The following is a 25,131-nucleotide window of genomic DNA, read 5'->3' on the forward strand; positions in this document are numbered from 1 at the left end:
TGGTCAAGGAAGATAAAGATCATAAGGCAATTTATGCACAGAAATTGCCAGTAAATTTCCAGCATATTGGAAAATCATAATTAAATTTCTGTATCTGATGAACTTGACCTGTACTGAGCTGGAAAAGTATGGGCTAAATACTTCACATGAAAAAGGTAGGAAAAAATGGGATACTCAGTAATCCATCTTTAAGAATCAAGGTTGTTCTCTTTGTTAAAGAGTTTGTGATAAAGTATTTCCTTTCGTATGTATTTCTAAAGTGCTTTTCGCTGTTTTCTTTTGTGTTTGCCTTTGAAGGTGTGTGGGATGCCTGAAATATTTATAGTTTAACTGGCTATGTGTGTACTAAGACAGTAACACTTCCAATCTTTCTCAAAATGCAGGGACTAGGTTATTTGCTTATTAAATAATGTCTTCTAAGACCTTGCAACTGCTCTGAAAAAGGTGTTTTGTATAATCTACCAAGAAAACCGAGCTGGTATTTCCATATCTCTTGTTTAGTGTTTTGGGGGAGACAGTGAGAGAGTTTTATGTATTAAATTATACACTATCTGATTGAAAGAGCATTCCCTCTAATGCAGTAAAATCATTCTGTCTTGTCAGAATTCTGAACATAAATAATAATAATTTGTTCAGAATTATTCTGAACAAATAATTCTAGACAACCCTCTTATTGTAGATTGGCATCATATTCGCTAAATTCCTGGCTTTAAGCCTAAGCTATAGGCTAAAATATACGTGTGTGTGTGTGTGTGTGTGTACGCAACAGAATAATTCTGTTCTGAACAGAAACAGAAGTCATAAATAGGGATGTAAGTCCAAAAACCTCTTCTAGAATAACTACTTTATCACTAGTGCAACTTCATAAACATCAGCTAACAAATCAGCTATAAGGATCAATTTGCCCTATTAAATTTTGTTAGGTGTTGGCTTTCACTAAATGCACTGCCAATTTTAATTTAAAGACATGAACATAAAAATATCCAATGTTTCAAATTGTTTTTGCGTTCCGGTGGCTACAAAATAGGAAGCAAACAAACTACTCAACGTGACAGCTAAATTCAATCTTTGCTATCTGTTCCACAGCAAGAGATGTTCTGCCTTCTGCTCAATTATCCTAACTAAACACAACAGAACGGTTCATGTTGTACCAAGTAGATTGGGTATTCACTCAGGAGCCAGATTGGATAGGGTTTTCCTGAAGTAGTTTTACGTGAACTAAACTGGTGATAATTCATGCTGATGACATAAATAAGCAGATTTCTGGATTTAAGTGAAGCAACAAGTTGAACCCCTCCCCCCAAAAACCCTCTCCACCTTCTCATTTCTACAAAAAATACAGTTTGTTTTTATAGAAAGTGATTCTAGGTCTACAGTCCAGACAGTCATAATTTTCTTTTCTGATACTCCTTTCTCCAGGGCTGTTGCCCATGACTATTTGAGGGCATGACTCCCACTGTCTTCTGAGGGTTATTGCAGTAGTATGGCACCACGCAGACTCTCCATCATGTGCTTAGTGGTTACAGGCTGGTGTGATGTGCACAGAGAACACTGAGTTTCCTATCGGCTAACACATCTGGGTATCAGAGGGATTTTAGGGCTGGCATGCCAAATTGGATATGATTAAAAATTCCAGGATTCAAAATGGAGGAACCAAACTCCTGGGTCAGGCATTCTTCCTCTGTTAATGTTTGATTTTTTTTTGAGGAAAGTGCAAGAAACTCCTCTGATAAAACTTTTAGGTTCAAAGTTCATTATTAGCCAAACATAAAGGTACTGTTCAAAGCTCTACCTAAGTCAAGAAGCTGAAATATCTTCACGTTAATTTTTTCCAGGTCACATCATGGCATATTCATTTGCAGTATCAATACAGATATGACTTAATGTAAGTTGGTAATAAAAAGAAAATACAATTTTGAGACTTTTCTCCAAAGTCTGTACAGCTAACATGGGATCTTCTAGCACTAGTCAAATTTGTCGACACACTTCTGGCCTATTCGTTTTCAGAGAGATTCAAAAAGGTCTTTATCCTTTTTCAGTAGTAATATATGAGCTTTACGTAACAGCACAATAACTTCTGCAGCCATTATAAGAAAGGTGAGGTATTACTGTTCCTAGTAGCAATGTTAGAAGAATGAAAGTATGTTTCTTTGTGTTCACAGAGTTCTTCTCATTCAGAATCATTACAGTTCAAACACTGTGGTCATTGTTCCCATCTAAGACAAAGGCTACCGTGGAGTGTGCTCAAAAACTGCTATTAAGTAATAAAAACCCCGAGACATTGGAACATGAATTCTCACAGTTCCATGCAGTTCTTTTAATATTTACCCCAGTGTATTAGAATCCAGATTTCCATGGCAAAACTGAAAATACTGCAGATCTGTAAACCACAAGGTTTCACATAGAGTAAACAATTATTACAGAACAAAGTTTAAAACAAAAGAAGTTCAGAATTTAGGGGAACTCCCCCCAAAATTAAACCAAGTGTTTTGCACAGAAACTCCTCTAAATTCTTGGACGGCACCACGAATGCTCAGGATTTACATTCAATTAGATGAAATAATTCTCTGTATGTTCATGGTTTAAAATAACATCTGTCAAGTAGTATACACACATATATTTTCTCTTCTAATGAACTTCCTCCTAACAATCCTTTTTTCCCCTCAATTATTAATCATAACTTTATGCAAGAAGGCTCTTGTTTTGAAGTAAAGGGATCAGTTTGCTTCAGATAAATTTTTATATTTTCCTTCCCAGATAAATGGCCTGTGTGGACCTAAAAATTGTGGAAATGGTTTATGCAGAAATTTAGGAATTATGTTGAAGTTACTATAGTTAGTATTTACAGATATCCACTGAAGGGGAGAACTGCCTCTCCTTGCTAAGTCTGTACAACTCTGAAAGCAAAAATGTGACACATCATACAATAAACCTAAATGTGTACAACAAATCTGATGTGTGTAGGACGGGTTGCGATTTACTTCCCTTGTGCTGTAGCATTGCTTGGGTCATGTGCAGTGGTGCTTTGTCCAGAACTTCTAGAGGTTTTTCACCTAGCAAAGGCCTGAAATTCCAGTAGAACCAAGCTGTAAGTACAACTGGAAGTGTGAGTACTGCACTACTCAGAAATGAGTTTTTAGATGCGGTCTACCTCTGGCTCTCTGTCCATCATTTCTTATCTACATGACCCTGTTGTTTGGCACTTTCCTTTTGTCTCCAGATGGCTTCCTCCAGCAACCTTTAATCACAATGAACGCTCTGTCCCAGGCCAACTAGAAACTGCATTTTAAGAGGTACAGGGAAAGAACATGTGCATGTAAGATTTCACTGTCATTGTTCAATTTGTATTGTTCAGAAAATTAATTTCATTTCAGATGTTTCACCACAGTCAGGGAAAAAAGTCTAACTCTCTCTAAATTAAATTACCTGATTGTAAGAGGATCTAATGTGCAGCAAATGGAATTGCGTTTTGCTTACATTCAACTAAATTAACGTTTAGATCTTTGAAAGTTTAGAAGTGTATTATTCAACACATTGCTCTCATAAAGCTTGCTTAATATTGATATTTCAATTACATTTTTCTAATTCTAAGTCTGGTTTAACAATGACGACAGTATTTGCCCAAGAACAGAAACCAGTCCTATATAACACTTACGTTTATTCCTCTGTAAAGCATAAGAACTATCTTATTTTAATTAAACAGCTATGTTAACTCATTTTGTTGTATAAAATGTTTTTTCTAAATTGAACATGAAATGAAAATTCATGTTTTTGCTTTACTGATGATAGCAAAATCTGGCCTTTCAAAATTACTACATTTAAGAAACAAGTTAAGAAACAAGGTTGAAAACTGACAAATTTGCTGCTAAGCATCAATGTATGGAGGACCCTACTAGTTTGGATTCCATCAGCACATCAAAAAGTGTAAAAAAATGACAGGTTTTTTTTTTCCCAAAGAACTTGCAACTTCAGAGACCATCTGGGCACCATGCCTTTGGCTTGGGCTGCCGGGGCCGGGGAGAGCAGGAGAATGGCTGCAGGAGGCCTCGCTGGGCCTGAACCGTGGACTCAGCGGCTCAGCCTAGTGCTGGGGCCGCCCCAGCACTCGTCTGCACCTGACCCTGGCCATGGCGGTCTCATGGCTTTTCCTGCCTCGGCCTGGCTGCAGCCGCTGGCCCTGCTCTGGTCAGCCTGTTTGGGCCCTGCGGGGCCATGGCTGTATCGGGGGCCCTGCCCAGTGGCCTGGCCTCCCCTGCAGCCCTGCTCCTGCTGACACAGAGGACTGGAGTGAAACATGGACATGCTACTGGTGATAAACTACAGCGCTTTTATCCAAAAAGTAAAAAAAAAAACTTATGTCACTGTGTAAGATGTGGAGCACTGGAGAATCTGAACAGATATAACTTTCTGAAAGCTTTGTGCCTGTTGGCAAGTATCTAATGCTTGGGATGATAAAAACAAGGCATTAGAGATCAGAACATTTCTTTATTTTTTTTCATTTTGCTTGCTTTGTACATCTGATAGTATCATTGTCCATTCCACCATGTCCCCTGTTCAGTTACTTAGGCTTTCTGTTCAAAAGATGTCTATGCTTAAGTAAGGGAGCCGTGAGCAGTTCTATTAGCACATACACATGCCTGTGCATACCAGAGATTTTCTAACCTTGCTACAGAATAATTATTCCTAGACTGAAATGGAAGCGAACAATCAAAAAAACCTTTTAAAAACTAGGAAATAAGCTGCAAAACCCATGCAAAGGACCTTAGGTCAAACAATTTTGTTTGTAGTCACAGCCTAATTTTGCTGGATCAGGTTCAAATTTTTATTGTCCTTACATCAGTGTAACCTGACAAAATTAATAAAATTAAACTATAGTAACACTAAATATTGATCTTCAAATCTTCAAACCCAGAGGCCAAATAAAGCAGTAGGACAAGAAGGAAAGTGACACACACACAAAAACAATTCCAGCATAAAGTGTTGGAGAAATATTTCACTTAGGATTAAGAAACAATGTCTCAGATGACCTCAGGTGCAGCTTCCTAAGTACCTGACTTCCCTGTTTCCTGGCCAAAACAGGAAACAAAATAAAAGTCCAAGAAATAACAAAAGATCAATTCAAATGAAACCATAGATTTGACTGGAAACCTTTGAGTATTTTTGAAGTTTCTGAATTGGAATCAATTTAGTAATGCAAAGTCCTGTCAAAAAATTAAAGCAAATTCTTTTTCACTCTTACATTTCTATTTTTTAAGCTGAAACAATGAATGCAAAGAACAAATGTGCCACAACTTTCTGTCAAATCAAATGACTCCAAATGTGGTCCTGAGAGACTTCTCTTAGCCTAGCTTAATTAAATACTTGAGATCAAGTCATAACATTAGCTACTTGAATGTAGCTAATATATAAAAGGAATATCGTTTTTTCATGAAAAAATCTACCGATCACAAAGTGAAAAGAAATTACTTCTAAACATTAACTAATATTAATTAGTTAATTAATATAAGTTAATATTAATTAATTAGTTAATATTAATTAATTAGTTAATATTTTCCATTCACACTTAAAAATGACTGTATATGGTGATTCATACCAGGTCAGAAAGCATACTGTTAACCTCCACGTTACCTAAATGATGTTATTTGTGAAACAAAATAGGATTTCCCTACACACATGATTTTAAAAGACTAAACTGATTTTGTAAAAACCTTATGTTAAAATTTGGAGTAATTTTTGAAATTCACTCAAGAGTCTCTCAAAATAAACAATTTTAAAAACGTTTGAAAAAATAAACTGTGGAAACCACACCTCAGTATTGGCTGTTTCTCACTTTGTTGTTCTTGTACACCTTAAAATATGAAATACTCGCAATGAAGTCTCGACAGTAGTCTATGTCTTTTCTTTGTATGGTATTACCGTCACAAAAAGTTGTATGTTGTAATAATTAAAGTAGTCATGTCTACGTTCTCTACAAACCTTTTTTTGGATGCTGATTATCTAAGTTTGGAATCCAAGCACTGGTACCATCTAAGGGAACATCCACTGTATTCTACTTGCTTTTAAAGTGTTCTGATGAAATCCAAATGTTAATAAGTGTTTTCTGGAGATGATTTTGATTGATGAAAAAGATCTATTTAGCCTTTTCATATAGCTTCCTTTATAAGGTCAGCCAGTCTCTTGAAAGCCTGCAATGACACAAAAGATGGTTCACATTTATATTCCAGCATTCCTTAAACAGGCAATATATTTAATCTGTAAAACTACTAAAACTAACCTAACCATAGATGAACTCAGTATTTTATACTGCAAAATTCTACTGATATTTCCTGTTTTACTTTATTGGTTTTGACAACTTGTATGGGCTTTGAAGCACACTGTGGTTGGACAGAGCTTCCACTCCTCTATCAGAAACAAAAAGGTAGAATTTTCTGAAAGAGACTACATATATTGATATTCAAAGGTTATCCAGAGTTCAGATGCAACTAAAGCACTGTATTTTTAATACAATTAATGAGCTCTGGAAGAGTATCTCTTATAACTGTACATCAATATAAGGGGCCAGAATCTTCAAAAGCATAAGAAAAGGGAGAATAGTTGAAGGGGGAAACATATAAAAGTACAATGTCAGCAAGATACAATTTGATGATCAATAGTACGGTTATGAATTTATTTCAATAATTACAGAAGAAATAGGCAACAGAAACACACATCTGTTACAAACCTTCACAACTAAATGAAAGTACAGCTAAAAATTGTGAATTGTTTCAAAAGCCTGAATCAAAGGGGTGTAACATCTGCACAGATAACTGTCTCATAGTCCTTCTCCCAGTGATTTTACAGATACAGCCAAATAACATCCAAAATGTTGCAAAATAAACAGAAGATTAGTTCCTGAGTTATGAAATACAGCACTTATGTGTACTGTATGAAGAAAAAAAATATTCCTTCTTAATAACGATTGACAACATGCACATACATTTCAGGTTATTCCATGTGAGGAATGGAAAGTCTGTAAAACAAAGATACATGGTGTCTGCTCCTGCTAGTGCTCAAGCAAGTAGCCAAACCTACTCTGACTTCAGTAAAGCCTTTTGGAATAATGTCTGTCATGATGAAGTGTGAGAAAGTCTGCAAGTCTGGGACACAGAAGAAAATGAATTGGTCCTAAAAATGTGGTACCTTTCAAGTCATTTGGATATGAGTATCTTGCCTAGAGCAGCAGCTAATATTGCTTCAAGAATACTGCTTAACCGCCCAGGATTACTAAAACAAATACACTAACAAACAAAAAAACACATAATGAGAAGTAAGTGAAAATAAGGGAGCATTGTTATGTGAGAAGCTGTTCTTCAGAAGAATGTAGAAAACCCTCATCCCGCTTACTTGATCCATCTGGGCTGGGGAAGACAGGGAGAAGGAGGCTCTGACATAAGAACTAGGCTCTGAACTATCAATATTGAATGCTCCTCCGGGAACCAGTAACACCTAAGAAAAATTTATTAATTACTCAGTTACAAACATTCCTTTATACAATGTTAAATTAAAACTGAGAAGGCTCATTACTGAAACACTGTTTTCAAAATATGGCTTAATATATTTAATCTACTCAAAAAGAGAAGCCAAAAATATAAAACCTGGAATGAAGACTTTTTGTAACAACGCAATGGGTGTGTAAAAGCCACAGGTTAGGTCTAGCTTATCATCACAATGTACCTGTGAGGTGGGATGTAGTTTCTGCAGTACATAGTGTTGACTCTTACAAATTGTGGAAATTAAATCACATTTAATTTCTCCTACTGAAGAGATACAGTGGATAGCCCTCATTGATTATGTGTATCTCTCTCTCTCTCTCAATATTATATATATATTACTATATACATTACATATTATACTATACATTATAATGGGATAAAAAGCAAGCAGATATCAACATTTGAATACAGACATGAAAGTATTTCATTAATGAGTCACTACACTATGTGACCATGCTTGACAAAAAACTGCAGACTTAGTGATTGTGCACAACAAGTTTCCCCTTTTTCATATAAGCATGTATATGGGCACACAGATAGATATGGCAAATTTGTTTCATCTTTCCCTCGTTCCATTTTAACATCAGAAGCCATTAAGCCATAGTTCATACTTCCTTCTGCAAAGCTTTTTCCATGATCAGCTGCTGTGTATCAGAAACTCCCTTAATTTTGATCCATAAGAACATGCCTGCAGCAGGAGGGTGCCATTCTGCCAAGCCTGGAGAGAGAGGAAAGAGGGGAATCAAGAAAAGAGACTGCTGCCCCACCTGTAAGTAGTACATGATAGATTCAGTGATCTCGTAGATCTGTTGCTCCAGTGAGCTCAAAAGGAATATGGCCACGGAGCCAGGATGCCACTTGCTGAATTTAAAGTACCCCAATCAAATCTGTCTGGGCTTACTGCACTAGTACAGTAAAGTGTGGAAGTTTGAAAGTGATTGCTCTGAACTACAGAATGCCCAGAGATTAACAAACTGAAGTTGTTGATTATTTTCTGATCAAGTTGACATCTTCTCCAAAGGGTCCAAAATCATTCTTCTAATGCAATTTCTCCTAGTATCATGTGGCCTATCAATATGTTGCAAAGCACAAACCTGTAGGAAGTACTTGTTTTCTTTTAAATTAAAATGATTATAGTTTTTTTCCTGAAGAAAGGAAGAGCCTGGGAGTTATGAGGAGCATGAGAGGTCTTGGAAAGGATTTATATCTTAGATATATATGCCAACTTACTGTATACCTTTCGTTTACCTAGAAGAAATTCTTTATTTGTTTTGAGATATGTTTTTTGAAGTAGCTATTTATTTGACTTGCCATCTTCTCCAGCTCTTGATATAGTAAACCATTACATATCTACAAAATAAAAGTCAATCTTCCATACTTATATAGCTCCTATATTCTACAGTATGTGTTTTTACATATGAATATATTCTCACAATCCACCTTAAGGTAGCCCAGTGCTATTATACTCTTTTTATACTTGGGGAACTGAGACAAAGAGGGCCTAGATCACGAGTCACTTAGAGTCATATAGAAAAAGAGGAAATATTTCTTATCTGAAAACCTTGAATTAGCAAGACTAAGTACATTAAGGATTGTGCGGTGCTCAGGTACCCATATCCCACCAGGCAGGTGGTCAGTTCATAAACAGTTATTGTTGATTCCATGCTAGACTCACTAAAAGGAGTGAGGCACCAACTGTGTTATTGTTGATTAGATTCTTTCAGTGCTCTGTGATTAACCATGGAAGGGGACATTTGAAATTAATATCTGACAAAAAAATGATTATCATTGCTATTATGTGGATCATTTACATCTTCTTTTAAATTTAGTCTACTAAATCTGGCTATTTCAGACAGAGAATTTAAAGAAAATGTATAAGAACATAGTGGACTGAAATACACATCCTTTGTAAAACTGCTTTATACAGTAATGTAGTGGGCTTTTTTCTCATCGCTGTCTCCTTGTTCCATTTCAGATAAGCATGAAAACAAGGGCACTAAATAATTTGTCATAAGCTTAATATTTAACGCCATTGATTTGCTCATAGCGCTTATCTATCTCTTCAGTCAGGGGTTGAACGTTATAGCAATTTTTCTTGAATATGAAGATGATAAATAGCTAGAAAAAAATCCAAGTAATTAGCTGTGTTGCACTCACTGACCTTTTAACCACTTGTCAGCAGCAATAAGCATTGCATCCCGCTGGGTTCTGTAGAACTCCACCACCCTGAAGGAAAATAATCAATTGGAAGTCACGATCCCATAGCACTAAAGATTCCCTCTGTCTCCAAAGGCAGAAACAAAGCTTCTGTACTTGAATAATCAGAGTGAACATTCAGTGGAAATAAGAGCACATCCTAGATGGACACAGTACAGTTTACTGTGTATATGTAACTTTGTATATGTACCTGGTGAGTCTTGAATGCTTCAGTGTGCCTCCAGTGAAGCACAGATCAGTCAGAAGGAGGAACTGCCTTTGCACCTGTTTTTTAAGCTTCACATGTGCAATGGAAAGTGCACTATTAACTCTCTATACGTTATGTTCTTTCTGTCCATCACATCAGTGGATACAAGCCCTTCTAGCAGTACATATGAGACAGAAAAGGCATACAGAAGAAAATGAAGGACCTATGCATGTGCAAAAGCACATACTCCATATATGTGCATTTGGATTGAAATTGTGTAATAGGTGTACGTGGAAAAGACATTTCACAAGGTAAAAAGCAACTCATTTGATAAACCTGTCATGACTATTGACAGCTTCCTCTGTTCTAAACCTTTGAACCTATCTCCCTCACAACTTAAGCAAAACTTCCAAATAATGCACTTCCTTACTAGCAGAAAGGAGCATAGCCCAAGTTCCAACAGGAACAAGTCTTGTGCAGTGACTCATTGTGCTGACATAAACTGCTACAGCTGTGATTCTGCAGCAGTAGACTCAAGAGAAGTGCCTGAGATGGACTTCATAAATCAGAGGCAAAAGTATTCTCTTCGCTATTGAGAAACCATACTAAACAATTTGGATAATTTTACATTTACAATGTTCTTTTTTTGACACTCTCTGAACCAGTAGCTTTTATTTCTGTATATATTTTACATAATTCATAGACAAATTCTGACACCACCAAAAGCTAATATAGTCTACTACTCTATGCAGTTACATTCTGCATGAGATGATAAATCACTTATACAGTTTTACCACACCACAAATTCTTTGGTGAGTTTTTTGCCTTTTCTGTTATTATTTTATTTCCATGATGGAGTGAAATCATAAGTGCTAGTGAGGCAGAACTTTCACAAGAATGTGCATGCTCCAAACAGTACACTAGCTCCTAGTCAGAATCACAGGCCAACAAACCAACCTTACCCATCATTGAAATCACCTGTTGAACCTAATCAACAAGTCACCTGACAAAGGAGTCTAGAAGGTTATAAAGGCTTGGAGCCAGCCTACTGTGGCACTGTTTTCATTGTGCTCAACAAGAAGAAAGTCCTTTTAGCTCAAGAATAGGTGCCTACCTGCAAGAAACACAAGGTGGGTTAAGGGATGTGTTTAGGATGTATTTCTCTAATTGCTCAAAGACGAGCTAATGTGTGGTCTGAGCTCCTCTGCAAAATCTATTTCTGTGTTCCTGCTTTTGATGTGTATGCTGTGATACCTAAAGCAAATCAAAGCCAGGACATCAGCCAGTCTTTGGGTTTTTTTTAGATAATAGTGCTTACAGTAAAGACAACAGGCAGGCAGGTGGTTGGGGATAAAAGTGGCTGCTGTTACAGTCAAATACAAGAATTTTTTTCATGCTGTTGCCATGCTCCTGTAACAGGCCTCTGCAGAGTGTGACTTGCTGCCCAGTAATGTGGGAAGTGTGGAATTCCAGTGCCTCATTTGAAGTGAATCATAACTACTTAAGAGAAACTATGCACCTCTACTGTAGTAAATGAAATACAAATGTGTGTTGGTCACTACATAAGAAATGCCTTGCTGGGTCAGACCAGTGGTCTGTCTTAGCCTAGTGTTGTGTCTCCAAGAGTGGCAATAGATAAAGGCAATGTTTAGGGACAGCAGGTGAGCCTGGCTGCTTTCTGTAATTCTTTCTACTTGTATTTCTCCAGCATGTACAACCATTGGATTAGGGATGTTAGAGGGTAAATCCTTGCCAAGTTAGCGAGGCAAGATTTCTCTTTATGAAAGCCATGCTGACTCTTTCTCAATTGATTATGGGCTCGATGATCATACTCTTTGCTTTAACCTTTCCACTTTATGAAGGATGAAGGCTACGCTCACTGTCCTGTAGCTTGCAGGCTTCTCTTTGGCACTTTTCAGATGTTGCATAGCCACTGTGCGAGAGGACTGACATGCTGCCAATCTGTAGTGGTAGCTCACATGCTTCGACCCCTGTTTCTGCCATTTCCCACTGAGGTCCTTCAGGAATCTTACATGAATACTCAGTCCTTGTAAGCTTTCTTATCCATTTGGTCTAATACTACTTATACCTACTTTAAACTGATGTAGCTCCTCTGACCTGTTTACTGCAAAGAATGTTTGCTGTAAGTAGCAAAAAGCAGAAAACATGCAAAATGATAGATGATGGCATTTGGTATACGACATGATCCTACCTGTCTATATGCTCCAAGAAACCCTTTTCTCCCCATTGCTGAAGAAGCTGTGATATCATAATCTAAAGAAATAAAACACACCATCAGTACTGTATTTTAAACAGGACGCTTCCTCAACCATCAAGCAAAGCTTTATAGCCCTATATCTTACACAGAGTTCCACAAGGGCAAGAAACTGCATGCAGGGTCTCTTGGGGCCCTTTACTTAACAAAGGTGGCAGGATCAACAGATTGTTACAGTCCATGCTACAGCTGTCTCTGAGGACTATGCCAATCTTAGGAAGGTGGGGAGGGGAAGGAATGGACGGAGAGCTAAATAAAGGAATCTGAGAGAAAAAGGGAGGAAAACGCACATCACTTTAGAGATGGGTCTTCTCTGTATATTAGCCTCCCTGCTCTAATGCTGCCTCTATGATGAACTAATGGAGCTGGAAAATGGAAGCATATCCAGATGTGCTTAACGTCGTCTTTTCTTACTGCTGACTATAAAGAGGATCTAGTTAGACGACTGTTTTGTGACCTCTCTATTGGCTGCCAGTATTGACCTAACTACTAAATATGATTAAAAATGGAAAAGAAACCAGGTAATTCCAATATGTGCTTTAAATTGAGTTTTTTTTCAAATGAACGTACTGGCAAGACATACAACTCCAGTGACCTATTTTACATCTTGATTCTTGAAATCCTAGGGTTAATGGCATATTAATTGAAGCAGTGGTGCTTTCCATGGATTAAGATTTCCTCAAGCTGCAGTGGCCCCTCTTTCTTTAGGGAGAATCAAAAATGTGTGCGTCTTAGTAAAAACAAAGCTGAAAAAGTGCAGAGCACCTATAAAAGTTGTTCATCATTGTTTGCTATGACTTGGGATCTGTTGTCTTTTCCAAATACAATCCAGATGGTAGTTTGGTACTTGCCTGCGTGAAAGTACTGGTATGCATTGTTGAAACCTGTATGTGTAGAATAACTCTGTCGATAAGAGGCTTCGGACCTGTTAGAAAGCCTATTCTCAGCCTACAAGAGAGAAAAAAATTACTACAGAAATGCAGTGTGCTAATTCTCTGTGTGAATTATGGTTTAATTTGTAACTGGGAAAACATAACCATTCAGTAGCTCTGTATCTTGAGAACTGCTTATGCATTTAAGTTAAGCTATGTCTTAATGCAGCCCTAAGTTTATGCAACTTTTGAGCTGAGTCTCAAAGTCATGAAATTAGTATAAAGAACACGTTTTCATATTTGCTTCTTAGTTCTGAGACTTCAGGACATATCCCACATTTGTAAGCTTTCCTCTGAAACAAAAAAGGCTGCATGAATCAAAGGGAAGAAAAAGATTTTCACATAATCAAAAATCATGGATGCTCAGGCTTTAGGCAGAAGCCGATGGGAGCTGGCAAGTCAGGTTTACTGGTTTTTACTCCCTTTCAGCACTGCAGAATAAATGGAATTTATACTGATAAACTAGAGTCTTAGTCATGCTTCAATGCTTATGACCCACCTTTACTCACAAATTCTGACTGGTGTTTTTATTTGTAGAAAAATAAAACCAGTAAGCTCATACATCTTTGACAAAGATAAAATTGCATCATGCCTTTTTTGCAGTGTCACTTCTGAAAGTGCAACCACACTTAGCATCGCGTTGTCTCCTCACTCCCTCAGGAAAGCAGCTACAATCCACTAGCTGCCAGTGCAGAATTCACATTACTTTCTTATCTCTATTAGAATAATAAACAAATGCAAGTTAAAAATCAAATATGTTGATTTCTGTGAAATGTAAAACGGCTAGCTTAGTTATTCAGGCAGGTGGAGACAACTTGAAAGAAATGTAAAGCTAGAAGATAAGAGAGGTCAGTATAACCCTCTAGTTAGGTTATGTGGGAGAACGATGTCATCGTTTTTCTCCTACACTGCGAAGTGCCCAACAGAGTTGGCAGGAATGGAAAGAGACAGAAGTAGAAAAAGATAATGGAAGGAATAATGGAGCAAAGTTTCTAGAAGTTCCAGGAACACAGCTCGCATCCAGCATCTTGATCTTTTTGCCTATGTGGTGTCTGTAAGAATGGGTGGTCTGGGGAGAGCTGCGTAACAATCAGTATTAGAAGAGAAGTTGACTCTGGAGTTAACATGACTGCCAGGAAATGACATGAGAAGTAAGCAGAACTGCAGATCTCAAAGTATTTTTCAGAAATACATAGGTATTAAATGAGAGAAGTATGGCATATCAGATCATTTTGCATGTAGTATTAGTCTCGCGCCTGAAACAACAGGCAATGCTGAGCAGTCTGAAACTGGCCTTACCCTGATGACAGAATTTTAGAGAAAGAGTCAGTCCTGATAACTCGGCCATCCACATCCATTGAAAGGAAAGTTGGAGCCCATGGCTTGGAAGAAAAATAGAAAATAAAATTCAAGTTGCTAATAAAGATTATGATGGAATTACTGTCTTTACTAAGAAGACATTATTATTTCTTAAAGGAATTTTTTTATGATGGTAAATGTTTCACAGACGAACATTCAAAAGACAAAAATGGAATAACTTGCTGACATGATTGTTCAGACTAGCTTTCTTGGATGTGATGACGATATTCTATGAAAGTCAACCGAAAAATCAGCCTTGTTTTTTGATGCTTTACTTACTGCTCAGCATACAAGTGCTCAGCTGAAGTTTTGGTATGATGCTATAAGCAGAAGAGACAAATAATGCATTCTCTGCCAAGATTTTTTTTATGGCTTATACAGAAAGATACTGTAATCTCTAAGATGAGGTTCACTGGCTTTTGGCTTTATCTTAAAGAAAGCCAATATGAGCAAATCTTATCGGGATCAGAACAATTTTTCTCATCAGATATTCTACCTCTTGTACACCTTCTCCCCTCAGGATCCCTTATAAAACTAGAAAATAAGCATATAAGTGAAGCAGCTTTTATTGCCTCCTCCCACAAAAAAAAAAAAAATCCTATTTCAAAATGGAAAATATTAAAGTTTAGCTTCTACTAATATTTTACTACTTTATAAGACCTTTTTACTCTGGAAGTTAAGGTACTTTAGCAGACTGTGCAACTCTAGATCCACATGTGAAGATGGCTCAACACTAGATCATTATCCGTTTGGGGGGGAAAAAAAATTATATGAAGAAGGGAGGCTGCGTATCCGGTACTACTTCCCATGGTCTGTGGGAGAACTCTCTTGGGGTCTCCATAAGGCAAAGGGGTGGAAATGGGATATGGTAGATAAGGAGCTGTGGTCTTGCACTGAATGGAAGAAGAGACTGGACTGAAAGGAACATTAAGAGGCTATTACTTTGAAGTGCTGCTTCAGTGGTGTACATGTTTTGTTTTGGAGGTAGAGTCCTTGTCATTTTCTGACTAATGAAGGAAATTTTTCACCATATAACGCTTGATGAATTTGAACCGTAGTGATTAACAGGACTGAAGTGATAAAATGCCTCAAAGGGGACAGCAACTGAAAGTAGCAGGGAAATGGAATGACTGTTAGGCCTGCAATTAATTTGGCAGGACGTGAAGGAGATGCATGCAGGAACACCCATGGCTCATACAGTAGTTCTCTTCTGGACTGGAAAAGAAGGTGCTACTAAGGCATGGAAGACAAATTACCTTTTCAAACTGAAGAAAGTAGTAAGGATCGTCTTCTATTATAAGGAAATCGTATTTTCTTGCAAGCTAAAGAAAGAAATGAATACAAAGATAAGATTCAGTAAAGATGCTGTAAATTCAATTCTTTACATACAGTTCTTCAACTCAATTCTTCTCCTGTTTCCAGGACCACATTCTGATCCTACGTATTGCTCATTCACTACATGCAAGGCCATATCAAGAGAAGCTTTCAAATGCCAGCTTTAGATATCAAGCAATTATAACAATAAACATCATACCTACACTACAAGAGCAGGTATGTAACTGAAGGTCTACTCCATGTAGTGCTCATACCATGCAGGACACTTGCAATAAGCCCAATTTGAAGCTCATGGGGAAGATACCAGCCAGGAATGGGCTACTACTGCAAGAACAATTTATCTAATGCATAGCCTTTCTCTGAAGAGTTGTCATGAAAGTTTCTGCTAGAAACAAATACTGAATAAGTAACGGGCTAAAAGGCCACACATGAGGTACACAATGCATCAGGCCTCAGCTACATACCTGGTATATCTCCTTCTTGCGCTCTGTGGTCAGAGAGTTTCCAGTTGGGTTACAACCGTTTGGAATAGTGTACAGGAATTTAGGGAGATTGTGGCTATGGCTCTTTACATCTTCTAGGCTCCAAGTAGACAGAATTTCTTTCAGAGCTTTTGGAATAATGCCATGTTGGTCACTAGGAACATTAATTATGTTACAACCCAAAGGTCTCAGCTGTTGATAGGAGGAACAAAATTGTCATGATCCTGTAATTCTAAAATCTTCATTTTGTCATTGGCATGGTAAAACTTCAGTGATAGAAAGTCTTTCTGAAAATCTAGACATATAAGTTATGAATTTATTATAGCTGTCACAAACTCAATTTGCTCCTGATTCAGGGGGAAGTTTGCCTGAATTTGCTGTGTAACTTGTCAAACTTAACACCCTATCTTCTATTTGCCCTGTTAAGCCAAATGAAGTGTGTCACCAAAGACCAATTGCTGTTCTTAAGCAGGAAAAAGCACATGGCTTTGCATTTGGAAAGGGATCTCAGGAATTTGTGGTCTGTGCTCTGCCAGGACTCCTCGTTCTCTGAACACAAAACAAGTTCACTGCACTTTCCTACTAGTAATTTACACTCTAGTTTAGTGGAGCTGCCAGAACTATAAGCTACTTCTCACTGACAAAGGGCAAAGAATCTGTTTTCAACAGATACGTTCAGCAATACAAGGGAGAATGAAATGATGTTACTACAGTGACATGTTGACAGCCATAGGCAAAGAAATAGGAAAAAAATTAACAAAAGCTTGCAGTCTCCCTTCCACAGAGGAAAGGAGATTTAAAAATGCAAGTTGCTGCAGTAACAAAATTGTGAAAATATGTTCTTAATGAAGTATCTTTCTTTAGTGAAAGATGTACTCAAATTTAGCACAGCCAAGAACAAGATAGCTTTTGCCACAAGGGGAAACGATGTTGAAATAGTTATCTGTCCTAACCCTTCTTCCAATTGTTAGGTGTTTTGAGTCTATATTTAACTACATGCAGATTAAATTACTTTTCAGAAGTAAACACCACTGATTTTGTATAGTTCTTACCAAGTTGCATCTTAACTCCCACATGGATGTTTCAGGCCTATTCCCACGTTATGCTGTTATAGGTACAGTATAATTGGACCATAAAATACCTCAGATGGATGTGCTGACATGTTGAAATACCCACTTATTATAAAATTGCTTTAAACCTGACTTGGTCATGATGGCTTTCTCTTTCCAATCTCAAATGTGATCTTAGCCCTAGAATTAACCACGAATCAGGAGAGGAGCTTGTGTTCCAGAAGTAGCTGTTACGGAACATTTAGACTTAAAAGTTTCTATGAATTTATCTTTATGAACTTAATTGGAATCATACTAAAAACTTGATTCTCAGAAACATTTTGCAGTAAATACAGACAGTGAGTATAAACCTGCAGATCATGTACCAGCTTGCTGTTTACTTCACATATGACATTTGCAACATTTTGTTCTTAAAGAATACTTACGGCTGCTAGTGTCCCGGAATACGTAGGTGCATCCAAAAGGACGTTGTCCCCAGGGTTAATGAGCATTTCAAACACCTATGAAAGAACGGTATTTCGGAAAGATTGTGCTGTTCTTGTACATGTTTCATACTTTTGACTTCCTAACGGAATTATAAATTCTGATTGTTAACATTTCCATAACCATTTAATTGGCTATACTTTCTGCTAGGAAAACAATGAATGGATTAAAACTCTGCTTTAGAAGCTAAATGAAGCTAGATGATCAGCTAGAGAATACCAATTTGAAATGGAAAAACAGGTTTCTAATATCATACAAAAAGAAACGGTACTTCAGTTACAGAAAGAATCAGCCAAGCAGTAGTATCAGTGGATTGAAAAGGGCTATTTTTTAAAGTCAAACATAATTAGAATGGAGTTACAGTAAAGCAAATAATGCATCAAGGTACTATTAGTGACTTATGAGTAATATGAAATGTTATCTTATGCGTTATTCTCTGTTAGGCTTTTTGATTGTATCCATTCATGTAGCCTTAACAGATGAGACTAACAGAATTTAAATCTTAATATTGCATCTTGTATTGATAATATCCTGAGACATTTAAACTACTCTGCAAGTTGTTACATAGTGGCACTTATGCTGGGTATAATTAAACTGACTGAAAAATACAATTCTCTTGAAAAGAAATAATGTTTAACATGGGAGGTTTTGGTCTTACCTTACATAAGCCTTCCTGGCTGCCAGTTGTGATGCACATTTCCATTTGTCCTTGCTCAGGACTGTAGCTGGCTGTGGGGGGGTTATGTAGATTCCTCTGAAAATTCTTTAGCCAAGACAACAGTTCTGGAATCCTGAAACATAAATAAAGGTGCATCTAATATCTTGTATGGGCTGAGGGTAGGCTGCTCCTCTAAATCAGTCAAACTTAGCATGCAGTCCTGAGTCTGGTTTCTTGACTGTCACAAAATATACTTAGATGCTGATTTTATAACCACTCTATCACCTGATGAAATTGAAATGTTTTTATCTTATGGAAGAGCAGAAGAGATAAGCATCTACCATCCGTACACCAAATTATCATAGCAAGGTTTGGGCAGAAATGATTTACCAAAGATGGAATGGGGATGGAGGCTGAACAATATCCACTCCTAGGAATGATCTCTCCAGACTTAAATGTGGGAAAGTGACAAAGCTTGCAATGCTTTGGCTGCCAGTAGGCTGCATGTAAATAAGGAATTTGGAAACGGATTTTCCAAAAGTATGTCTTGAAGATGGAAAGACCTTGTAGAAAGTCCATAAGTGACTGGCTGTGTTCCATTAAAGTGTTAGAAAGTACTGAGTTCGTTGTGTGCTCTGTGTGCATCTGTAGGTACCTAAGTATTTTTGCAACCTGTCACAAGGCTGACTCAATACTGTCAGCTGGGGAGTTCAGAAGGCTAAACTAACTTCACTGAAATATGCAATTTCTTGTACTAAACATGACAATACTATACATCAGTTTAACAACTGCAAACAGTAAATGTTATTCTTTAATATATGTTACCAAATAAGAGCTAAATGAATAGTCCACGATGTGGAAACTACGTACTGCAATGCAGGATCGTTTAATAAGTATCTTATTTCATAACATAACGATCCCCATTAGTAATCCTGGAGTCTGGATTCTCAAATACTAACAGCCAGGAAATGATCTGGCTTGATAAATATTATTTTTTTTTAATTCATCTGCTCAGAACTTTCTGCTTAAAAACTGAAATCAAGTATAGAGGAAAACTGAAGTTAAACATTTTATGTAGAGATCAATTATTATAGTAAAATATTTTATGATCCTTTGATGCTGGAATCTTGAAGCGTAAGCTGCCTTGACAGGTACCCTGCTGAGGCGGAGTACTGGAGAGCCCTCTTCATCAAATCTTCCCCAATCTCAACAGGAGCTCCATGTTCAATGGCAACAGTAGCCTTCTTAAATGGGAAAGTGTTAGGGTTTGGTGCCCCTCCAGCGAGAGAGATGAGTGACGGAGGAGACCTTTGCATCAGTTCAGCTAGAGTAAAAGGAAAAGACCTTAATTAAAATTTGAATATAGCAACAGGTGGCCATGTCCTTCAGTTCAGTAAATAATAATTGGCCAGAGAGGAAGTTTCTTCCATTTTCACTTTTTATTATTTAATGAAGAGTCATGGACTGAAAAGAATAACTTTTTAAAGTAATCTTTCTACTTGGATTAAAAAAGACGTTAACAAAATTACCTTTGCAAAAAAATCCTTTGTTTTAAAATAAATTTTAAATAGTTTTTACCTTGTGTGAATTGCGCTTTTATTAGCACAGACCTTTTTGGTGATTTATACCTTTAAGCTTCAATAATTTATTATCTTAATGATATTCTGTTTAGACTGATATTTCAAATGACTGGCTTTGTTTTTATGTGCAGCCTTGCTCTTCTAGCTGATGAGGCAGTGGTGTGACCTCAACTAGTAACATCCATAATGATAACCTTTTTTATAAGGGAGTGGGAGCATCTTTGGCAGCACAGCTTTAGTGGCACCGGCACTGTGAAGAAAATGTTGATAACTCGTGCTTTAATGTCACAGTTTCATAATCATTCAGATGCAATCTATGCTCTGCTGGCAGCAGAGAGCAGAGCTCAATCAGGCAAGGGCACTTGACTGCATTGAGTCTAATAGCTCACAATATGGCATTCATGCTGGCTGAATGCTTTTTCTACTAGATGTGAGAGGACAGATGATAACACATTTGGTTTTAAGCCTTCTGGGATCAAGTTTATTTTCCACTACTTATTAGCAAATTTGAGCATAGGGAATGAACTTGTATCAGTCCAGAAATGTGCGTCATGCCTGTGACTTTTGATCTAGCAGAAAGACTTGCTGTGTCATCAAAACTGCAGTTTCAATGCACGTCTTTCTGCATAAGCCAAGTTACTTAATGTTTGTATTACAACACATATCAATGTATCACTTTTAAAAAGGTAAATAAAGAGTAACTAACGTGAATTAAAGTTGACTAATCTGTACCTGTATGAAGCATTCAAACAGAATAGCAAATGCCAGCCCCTTGCCAAGAGAAGAAACTGATCTCTGGTAAAGGCTTAACCAGTAGTATGTTTCATGCTCTGATTCTGTCAGGTCCCTGTAGGTTTTAACTAAGTATATAAGCAGACAGTTCAACTTTTTTGTGTGACTCAGAAGAATATATACAATAGTCTATGGATAGCAGCATGATATAGAAAAGCATAGTAACATTGTCTGGGCTGGGGAATAATATGGACATCAATAGGGTACAGAAAAGCTATGTGGACAGAAATATTTGGCTGGGACTGATGATAAAGTTATTAGCAGCTAGCTGCTTGCTTCTGAACAACCTGTGTACATTTAGTAGCGAGCTATGGCAAAAGCTCTACTTCAGAGGCAACAGCAGAGATTTTTCAGGTGCATGAAAACAATGTTATTTCTTCTGTCTGGATGGGTTTCTGTAACAGCTCAAGGCTATTAATTTTATTCATCTTTATACCTGCTTGATGTCTCAACTTTGCAAAAGTCAAGGCAGTTAAACTGGCCTTGCAAATACTTGTCAGCTTACTGCATGACTTTCTCTTGAGCCTCCTCTGGTATTTAGTTGTGATGTCTTAACAAAATCCAGAAGGCAGGATGATACTCTTCAAGGGAACCTGTAAAGAACAGGGGTCTACTCACTTAGAAGTCTTATTGGAGATGCTTTTCTTGCTGCACTCACAGAGGTGATGAACCGAGAGTAATTCATATCTATGGAGAAAGAGCAATTAGTTGGACGTTAACCTGGAAGGATGAATAGGAAGGACCCAGTGCTTTTGGTATGTGCATGTTCCACAGATAGCACCTCCAATTCATCATGTCCATAGAGATGCTGTTTTGTAAATTAAATATAAATTTATTCCTGTTAAAATGAGTTTTGTGGAATTTTTCTTTTTGGAGTTGGTTGGAAGGTTTCTACTTAATACTCGCTGGCTCTGCTACAGATTTCCAGTAACATTGATGCAATGAGATTAGGTCAAATGCTTGTGTTCTCGTGAACACAAATAGCAATATAGCTTTGATCTGGGGAATGTGGTGGTTTGTTAATGAACAATGTATACTGAATGTTCCTCTTAAACTACTTTCAGCTGTTCCGAAACAAGTAAAAGCAACCCTCAGCCTTCCCCCCTTTACTTTGAGCTGTAGTCATAAAAACAGAATACAAATTTAGATATCTGACAGATCTTAAGCACCCATCAGCTCTCTTAGTGAGAATCCAGCTAAATTTCTTTAGCTGTATTAAATATTACATCTAAAACGTGTTAACTATTGCAAGCCATAGCTGTGTCACAACACTTGTTGGGACAGAAGACAGGTGTGTTTAGCAAGGATAATTAAGCATGTCTTTCAAAGTGTTTCAGACTTGTATTTCCTACCTCCCCCCACCCCCTTTTCCTGGTGCCAACAGGGACTAGGTTAACACTGAAAAATATTCCTGCAGGAAGCTTCAAGGCTTCATCTCACAAGAAAGATATGCTTCTTCATAGAGAAGCAAAGCACAGGAATCAAATAGGTGGTGAAAAGAGACTGATTTCGAATACTGCTTTGGTGTGTGCTTTTACTGAATTTGCAGAAAATAATTCTCTAGCAGCCACACTAGCATGCTTGTGTTTACCATTGATTAAAAATGTTGTCAAGCACTGCTCCTCTTTTTAAAAAAAAAAAAAAAAAAAAGCCTTTAAAGAAAAAAAATGTGAAGTGCTTTTCCTCCCTAAAGGAAGTTTTTCCCTAGTAGATGCACACAAGGGCCCGCAATAGAAATTTTTCTATACATAAAGGCTTGCTTTACCATTTCAGGCATAGCTTTGTTTGTTTGTTTGTTGTTATTGCTGCTTGTAGTCCGAGGCCGAAAGGCTGGCTCGGGGCATGTTGTGGAGGCAATCTGAGCGTTTTCGCTGCTTTCCGAGCTCGTCGTCTTTCGGGCTGCGGAGGCGGTCGTGCCTGGGGCTCGCCCCCCCCCCCCCCGGTCGGGGACACGCCGTGGTCCCCAGGGCCAAGCGCGACCCGCCGCCCGCCCCGAGGGACCGGATCGCGCTCCTCTGGGCTTAAAAGGGTATTTGCGGGAAAGAAGGCAGCGGCGGGGCAGCCTGGGCGGCCGGGGCCGCGCTCCCCCCCCCCCCCCCCCCCCCCCCCGAGCCGGGCCCCTCAGGCCGGTGCAGGAGAGGGGGCAGGGCCCGCGGCGCCCCCGTCGGTCGGCGGCAGCGCGCGCGGACCTACCGGCGGCAGCGGCCGTTGGCGGAGTGCGCGGCGGCCGCAGTGCTGCGCATGCGCGCGGCGGTTTGGGGGGGGGGGGGGGCGTCGGGGGGCGGATCCTTGGGCGGGGAGTCGGCGGTTGGGCCGAGGAGGAGGGCGCCGCGCCAGCAGCCTCCAAGCCGAGAGGGGAGGGGCGGCAGTAGCCAGCCTGGTAGCTGCCGAGGGAGTAGCCGCGCAGCCAGGTTGGTTGCGTTTGGTGCCGATGTTAGGTAGATTCGTTGTAAGGCTTATGAAGCGTACAGGTGTCCCGCAGTGCTTCGCAGGTCAGGGCGGAGGTGGGTACGAAGCTTGATGGCGGCAGGGAGAGGCCAGGTGCGCTGGTGGAGGAAGGCGCCTTGCCAGCGGGCGGCTGCCCGGGTTAACGTGTGCTCGCCTCCCGTGACAGGTTAAACGAAGGGACGTGAGGTAAAAGTTGGAGGTGGGCAGAAATAGAGGAGAAGGTCCTGGAATTTTCCTTTTATCCAAATGAGTAGACCTAGTGGAGCTGGCATGTTTGATAAATCCAAGTGTGTGTGTGTGTGTGTGTGTGTGTGTGTTTTTTTTTTTTTTTAATTGCTAGCAAAGGGGCAGCACTGTGAAGTGAGAACTAAACCCAGGTTTGTGCTACCGCCCTCACTGGGGTCAGGGAAGCAGCGATGAATACCTTTATGAAGCTGCCCAGAGCTTCATAGAGCCGCAGGGCAGGGGTCCTGCCCTCCCTCCGGCTCCTGAGGCTTGTTGTTTCAGAGCTGCAGGAGATGAAGGAGCTCATCTGGGTTAAAATGCAGCAAAAAGGAGTCATTTTTTCCAACCGGGTTATGGTCTGAGCCGGCTGACTGTGGTTTCCCTAAGGCTTTTGCTGGTGCGAGGGAAGGGGATTTAGATCAAATCTGAACTGGGACATCCAAAAGTAAAATTCTTTCACGGTTGAGCAGGATGGGTGCGAGAAGAAGCTGAGTCGGCTGTGCTGCAGCATGTCCCCTCCTCCATGGGTGTTGCATGCTGATGTTTGTGCAACGCATGACACCACCACCTGCTACTCAGAATAAAAGTCTGGCAGCTCACCACCGTTTTCTAGTCACAGCTTTGGACTTTGGCACTTCAGTGCCAATCCTTGCTCCTTAGTGCAAGATGGAACCGAAAGGTCCAGGTATAGAGTGGCCTGAAAGACAAATGCAAAGACATGTGGAATTGGGCATGCTTTGCAACATGTAGATATTTCTGGGTAACTTGGAGACAGGAGAGTAAAAATGATGGAAGCAGGTGAGTAGAGAACACCCTGCTTTAAATCAACAAATTTAACATGGCTATAAGGTGCCCAGCATTTTAAGTACGTTTTCCAAGACCTGCTGTAGACAAGATTGTAGTTTGAGCAAAATGACTCTTGGAAAAAGAGGAGGCACCATGACAAGTTATCTTTTATTTGGGTGACTTTGTGCAGTACTAGGATCTGCTGATAATCTCCATTTTTAGATGGAGTGATGGGAAAAAGAGAAAGTATTCCTTCCTAGTTTTTGCAATATAGGTAAAGATGTATTGTTTGCTTAATTGATGTGTGAGTAATGTTACAGTGAATCATATTTCACCGCTGACTTTTGTGGGCTGTTCCAATTTAGGTAATCGCCTTTCTAATAATATGATAAAGACAAAAATAAAGGATAGGTATATAAATAAAAATTAATCCAGAGGTTAGCCTATGAAGAGAACCATTCAGTATATGAATGCCTCCCTACACAAATGCAAATGAAGAGCTATCAAACTTCTATCCACAGCTGGCTGTGAAGACATTGATTGCATGTGAGCTATTTCGTATGCAGCTTTCAATTTCCAGGTTATCTGTGTTGCAGCTCACAGCAGAGACCAAAGCCCAGTGAAGTCAAAGTTTTCCATTGATTTCAGTGGGCTTTATTTGATCTTTTAGCCAATTATAGTGTCATCCTATTGAAACAAATTTAAAAAGAAATGAAAAAGTGTGCAAATGTTTGGATGCTTATCCTCACTGAATTCATATGGCAGATCTC

General features: G+C 38.8%; 1 protein-coding gene across 3 annotated transcripts; it reads right to left on the reverse strand.

Moving 5' to 3' along the window:
- Positions 1 to 5,874: 5,874 nt before the first annotated feature.
- Positions 5,875 to 23,144, reverse strand: AADAT (aminoadipate aminotransferase). Of its 3 annotated transcripts, none has more exons than XM_068942490.1 (14): positions 23,096 to 23,144; positions 21,521 to 21,589; positions 19,686 to 19,854; positions 18,531 to 18,663; positions 17,815 to 17,889; positions 16,302 to 16,511; positions 15,759 to 15,824; positions 14,443 to 14,525; positions 13,063 to 13,159; positions 12,149 to 12,210; positions 9,694 to 9,758; positions 8,144 to 8,250; positions 7,384 to 7,485; positions 5,875 to 6,185 (listed from the first exon to the last, which is right to left on the reverse strand). In XM_068942490.1, exons 2-14 carry the CDS (start codon positions 21,585 to 21,587, stop codon positions 6,144 to 6,146), a joined length of 1,278 nt encoding a protein of 425 aa, XP_068798591.1. In that variant the 5' UTR covers positions 21,588 to 21,589; positions 23,096 to 23,144; the 3' UTR covers positions 5,875 to 6,143. The 3 variants fall into 3 exon arrangements, with proteins under 3 accessions (XP_068798591.1, XP_068798592.1, XP_009675950.1); XM_068942491.1 differs by lacking the exon at positions 23,096 to 23,144 and adding an exon at positions 23,071 to 23,076 and having other exon boundaries at positions 5,976 to 6,185; positions 21,521 to 21,588; XM_009677655.2 differs by lacking the exon at positions 23,096 to 23,144 and adding an exon at positions 22,668 to 22,800 and having other exon boundaries at positions 5,976 to 6,185.
- Positions 23,145 to 25,131: the final 1,987 nt, after the last annotated feature.

This window comes from Struthio camelus, chromosome 4, assembly GCF_040807025.1.
Source record: "Struthio camelus isolate bStrCam1 chromosome 4, bStrCam1.hap1, whole genome shotgun sequence".
NCBI lineage: Eukaryota > Metazoa > Chordata > Aves > Struthioniformes > Struthionidae > Struthio > Struthio camelus.

Coding starts and splice junctions, on each gene's coding strand:
- AADAT (XM_068942490.1), bottom strand. CDS start 21,587: ATGAATTACTCTCGGTTCATCACCTCTGTGAGTGCAGCAAGAAAAGCA. Junction 17,890..18,530: donor GCCAGGAAGGCTTATGTAAG/GTAAGACCAAAA, acceptor GTTCTTTCATAG/GTGTTTGAAATGCTCATTAA. Junction 13,160..14,442: donor TCTAAAATTCTGTCATCAGG/GTAAGGCCAGTT, acceptor TCTCTCTTGTAG/GCTGAGAATAGGCTTTCTAA.